Source organism: Triticum dicoccoides, chromosome 7A, assembly GCF_002162155.2.
Source record: "Triticum dicoccoides isolate Atlit2015 ecotype Zavitan chromosome 7A, WEW_v2.0, whole genome shotgun sequence".
Classification (NCBI taxonomy): domain Eukaryota; kingdom Viridiplantae; phylum Streptophyta; class Magnoliopsida; order Poales; family Poaceae; genus Triticum; species Triticum dicoccoides.
This window is the reverse complement of record NC_041392.1, coordinates 651020510-651025670: the sequence shown is the minus strand read 5'-3', so window position 1 is coordinate 651025670 and position 5161 is coordinate 651020510. Positions and strand designations below refer to the sequence as shown.

Below are 5161 nucleotides of genomic sequence, written 5' to 3'. Positions count from 1 at the left end.
TGGGGGTAGGCCTATATAAACCCCCCAGGACACCCATGCAAAGGGTTCAACCTCTTGTTCACCCACACGCCCATATAGAGAGAAGGAGCTAGGGCTAGACTTGCTCTCCTCCCCCTCTAGAGAAACAGCTCAAGGAGCAAGCTTGTAGCCACCTCAGAGAAGAAAATGGAGAACGCCTGAAGGATATCCCAGATAACACTGATGTCTAACAATGTCACAAAAATTTAAGTTAAAATTCGTAACACAACTCGGGAAAGGGGGCAAATTTGGCACTAAATAGTGCCTAATGTATGTTGGGCTTTAATTTTTTTCCTAACACTAATTCATAATTTTGTTGTTGAAGCTAGGTTTCAAATTTTGCTGGGTCTTTTTGATATCATGTATTCATCTGTCCATGGTTACAAGGTTGCACGTTGGTGCATCAAAGGTTGATCGGCCAACAATCGAGCAGCTAATTCGGATTCTTGAAGGGCTAGTTGAGATCACAATTTCCCCCAACGCCAAGACTGCTCCAAGCTATGGCTGGAAGCGCGCATTCAACATGTTCCTTTTTTGTTTCAGGAAAACGAGTTGCATAGCGGTTATTTCAGTTTAGCTCTACTTAACATGAAATTTCTAGCTTCTAAGATCCAACTTGGAAGCTTATCTTAGCCTTGTTTATTGTTTTGCCTTTTTGAAAGAGATTAGCCTTGTTACAACAGCTAGCAGGGTGTGCTGCACAATCAACATCCTTATAGGATACTGGAAATGCCCGACATAATGGTAGCCGTGGCGGATGGCACGGTCACAAAAGTTAAGCCGTGCCGGCAACGCTACTGCCAAGACAGCGCTCATCTTCGCCTACTGTATCCCATAAACCCAAACTATTAATAAATAAAGATACATGTACACCAAACAAAAGGAACGACGTCACTCTTATCATTAAGCCACACATACACATTAGTACCCAACGAATCGCTATTCACAGGTGCAAAGACCTCTTCTGGCCTGCGCGCCAGGTAACCGGAGGAGAGCGACGGCCAGATTTCGAGTTCGACCGGTAAGCCAACTGCCTGGCGCTCACATCCCCAGCGCTCTTCTTCCCCCACCCTTTTCATTTCCACCACGCAAATCCTGCCGTGCACGCCATGCAAGAAGCGTTTCATCATCACCACTGAAAAAACTTTTACTAGTTTGGATGTTGTGCTTGACTCCACAGTGCCATGGCCGCTCAGCACCCAGTCTATACATTTCCAGCCTCTGCACAACAACAACCGCAACAGCAAGCCTTTGCACGTACGCTCTCGCCACCTTCAGTTCACCATGCCCCCCTTCCTAGTTGCCTTCACCGTCCTCTTGTGCCTACGCACCCCGACCAGTTCTGCCGTGACGGACACCATCTTGGCCGGCCAAGCGCTCGCCGTCGACGACAAGCTCGTCTCCAGCAATGGCAGGTACGCGCTCAGCTTCTTCCAGACCAGACACACTGCCAACTGGTACCTCGGCATATGGTTCAACACAGTCCCCAAATTCACTTCAGCATGGGTTGCAAATAGGGATAGACCCATACAGAACACCACCTCACTAGAGCTCACAATCTCCCACCACGGCAACCTTGTCATCTTCAACCGGTCTGCCAAATCCGTAATCTGGTCTACACAAGCAAACATCACAAGAAATAGCTCTGCTGCTAGGCTGTTGAGCAGTGGAAATCTCATCCTGACAGACTCTTCAAACCCATCAGAGGTTCTGTGGCAGAGCTTTGATCACCCCACAGATACATTTTTTCCTGGGGCGAAACTTGGATGGGACAAGGTCACCGGCCTGAATCGCCGTTTGGTTTCTTGGAAAAACATAATCGACCCAGCTACCGGTGTGTACTGTGAGCAGTTAGACCCCAGTGGAATTAACCAGGTATTTCTTGTAGCATTGAACTCATCCATACACTACTGGTCCACCGGTGTGTGGAACGGCCAATATTTCGCTGCAATTCCAGAGATGTCAGCCGCCCACTATATTAGTCCAAAATTTGTCGACAATGACCGTGAGAAGTACGTGACATATGATTTAGTAGATGAATACATGGATCCAAATATGGTTACTCGTCATGTAGTTGACGTCTCAGGTCAAATAAAGGCATTCATTTGGATGAAGGGCTTAGAGGATTGGCTAATGATCAATACCCAACCAAGAGCTCAGTGTGATGTCCATGCAATTTGTGGTCCTTACACAATTTGCACTGATAATGAAGTGCCACACTGCAATTGTATGGTGGGCTTCAAGATAACATCCCCTAAGGATTGGGAGCTAGAAGATCGGTCGGGTGGGTGCTCGAGAAATACTCAGTTAGACTGCATAAGCAACAAAAGCACAACACACACCACAGACAAGTTCTATTCTGTGCCATGTGTTAAACTGCCCCAGGATGTCCCAAAAGTAGAAGCTGCTGCAAGCGCGAATCAGTGTGCACAAGTTTGCCTCAGTGATTGCTCTTGCACAGCATACTCCTTTGGCAACAATGGATGTTTCATGTGGCATAGTGAATTGCTCAACATAAAAGCACTAAAATGCAGTGGCACTACTACTTCAAATGGAGAAACTCTTCACCTTCGTCTTTCTGCTAAAGATGTACTACAAAGTTTGAGAAACAACAGAAGAGGGATTGCTATTGCAGTTGCAACTGGTATGGGTATTTCTGCTCTAGGCTTATTTGCACTTATCCTCTTACTGTTGATTTGGACAAACAAAGTGTTGAGCTCTGGTCAAATAATCAATGAATCTCAAGTTTGTACTGGAATCATGGCATTTAGATACAATGATTTACAACGGGCAACAAAAAATTTCACAGATAAGTTGGGGGGAGGCAGTTTTGGTTCTGTATTCAAGGGGCTTATAAAGAGCTCCAATGCCATAGCAGTGAAGAGGCTTGATGGTGCTTATCAAGGAGAGAAGCAATTCAGAGCTGAAGTGAGCTCAATTGGAGCTGTCCAGCACATAAATTTAGTTAAGCTTGTTGGTTTCTGTTGTGAGGGCTCCAAGAGGTTGCTTGTTTATGAATACATGTCAAATCGCTCTCTTGATGTCCATCTATTTCGAAGCAGTTCAGTTTTGAATTGGACTGCTAGGTATCAGATAGGCCTAGGAGTTGCAAGAGGATTAGCCTACTTGCATGACAGCTGCCGAGACTGCATCATACACTGTGATATCAAGCCAGAAAACATACTTCTTGATGCTTCACTCCTTCCAAAAATTGCAGACTTCGGGATGGCAAAACTCTTAGGAAGGGATTATAGCCGAGTATTGACAACAATGAGAGGAACTACAGGGTACCTTGCGCCTGAATGGCTTACGGGTGTTCACATTACACCAAAAGTCAATGTTTTTAGCTACGGGATGGTGTTGCTGGAAATAGTATCCGGAAGGAGGAACTCATGTGATTTATATCCTAGTGGTGGCAACCCTGATGTTTATTTTCCTGTGCATGCCGCACATAAGCTTATTGAAGGAGACGTTGGGAGTTTGGTAGATCACAAGCTACATGGTACTGCCAATCTGGATGAGGTTGAAATTGCTTGCAAGGTTGCATGTTGGTGCCTCCAAGACGATGAGCTTGATCGGCCAACAATGGGACAGGTGGTTCAGATTCTCGAAGGGCTAGTTGAGATCACAATGCCTCCGATACCAAGACTGCTCCAAGCTATGGCTGGAAGCTCACATTCAACATGTTCGTTTTTTGTTTCAGGAAAACGAGCTGCATTGCGCACCTAGACATTATAATATACTATGTCTATCTTTAAGACTAAAGTTGTATTCACTACAGATTTGTAAGAGAAAAGTGCATATTACACCCCTCAACTCTAGCCCTAGTCTAATATACAACCTCCAACTCCAAAACCGTCTAATCTGCAACCTCCAACTCTTAAAACCGGCCAAAATTCAACCCTCCTCTCCCCTTGACCGGTTTTGACCGGGTCTGACCCATTGACCGATGAACAGTAAATTTGAAAAAAATGGAAAATTCAGAAAAATGTAAATTCAAGAAATAGTTGGGAACAAAATTTTAAAAATAATTTCGACTTTTCCACCGTGCGAACAGTAATTCAAAAAAAGTTCGAACTTTTGGAACGAAAATTTTCCCTCGGTCACTGTTCACGCAGTGAAAAAATGATTTTCCTGATTTTTTTTACTTTTTTGAATATTGTTCATGCTGTTTACAGTAATTCAAAAAACAAATCCCGGTGAATTTTGTTTCCAATTTATTACCTCCAGGTACATGTAAAAAAAACTGAATTTTTAATATTGTTCACCGGTGAAAAGTCGAATTTATTTTTTAAAAATTCTGTTCCCAATTTTTTTTGAAATACTGTTCATCCGGAGGCAAAAAATGCTTTCTAAAATTTTATTTTTCTGAATTTTCATTTTTTTCGAACTTGCTGTTCATCAATCAATGGGTCAAACCCGGTCAAAACCGGTCAAGGGGAGGGGAGGGTTGAATTTTGGCCGGTTTTAAGAGTTGGAGGTTGCAGATTAGACGGTTTTGGAGTTGGGGGTTGTATATTAGACTAGGGCTAGAGTTGAGGGGTGTAATATGCACTTCTCTCGATTTGTAATGCTTATGACTGAATAAACAGCTGTATTCTGTACAAATTTGTAACTGTATATCTTAATGTACCCTCACAGTCACAGCATCATCGTTATAATCTGGATCTGGAGCCATATTCGAAATAGGCGTCATAGATATTTCAGATTTTATCTGCTTAACATGGAATTTCTAGCTTTAAAGACCCAACTTGGAAGCTCATCCTAGCCTCTCTTTTTTTAATATATAAAGAGCTTTGCCTTGTAACAACTTACAACTCATCCTAACAGGTTGGCATAATGGTAGCTTTGGCGGCGGTCTGCGGTCATGGGGCCATCTCGATCTCTGGTGCGGGAAGCAGGAAATTGAGTGAGGGAAATTTTAGATGGAGTTTAATCGCGCACTGTGACGCGAAAGCAACCCGACGAGGCTCACCGGCGAGGGCAATCAGCGGCGTGGTGTGGGATTCGATCCCAAGCTCGCCTCCGGGTCTCAAAGCCACTGAATCGATGAATAATGGCGAACTGGGGAAGTGGTAGTAGGAAGCTCGTATAGGTCTTCCGGGCACCGCTAAGTCGAGCAGATCGCGGGAAGCTCGGTTGT

General features: G+C 44.2%; 1 protein-coding gene across 1 annotated transcript; it reads left to right on the top strand.

Moving 5' to 3' along the window:
* Nucleotides 1–1231: 1231 nt before the first annotated feature.
* On the top strand, nt 1232–3884 carry LOC119327532 (G-type lectin S-receptor-like serine/threonine-protein kinase At2g19130). The gene has a single exon (XM_037600631.1). The coding sequence runs from the start codon at nt 1303–1305 to the stop codon at nt 3745–3747; it is 2445 nt and encodes an 814-aa protein (XP_037456528.1). The 5' UTR covers nt 1232–1302; the 3' UTR covers nt 3748–3884.
* The last annotated feature ends 1277 nt before the right edge of the window (nt 3885–5161 follow it).

Coding starts and splice junctions, on each gene's coding strand:
- LOC119327532 (XM_037600631.1), top strand. CDS start 1,303: ATGCCCCCCTTCCTAGTTGCCTTCACCGTCCTCTTGTGCCTACGCACC.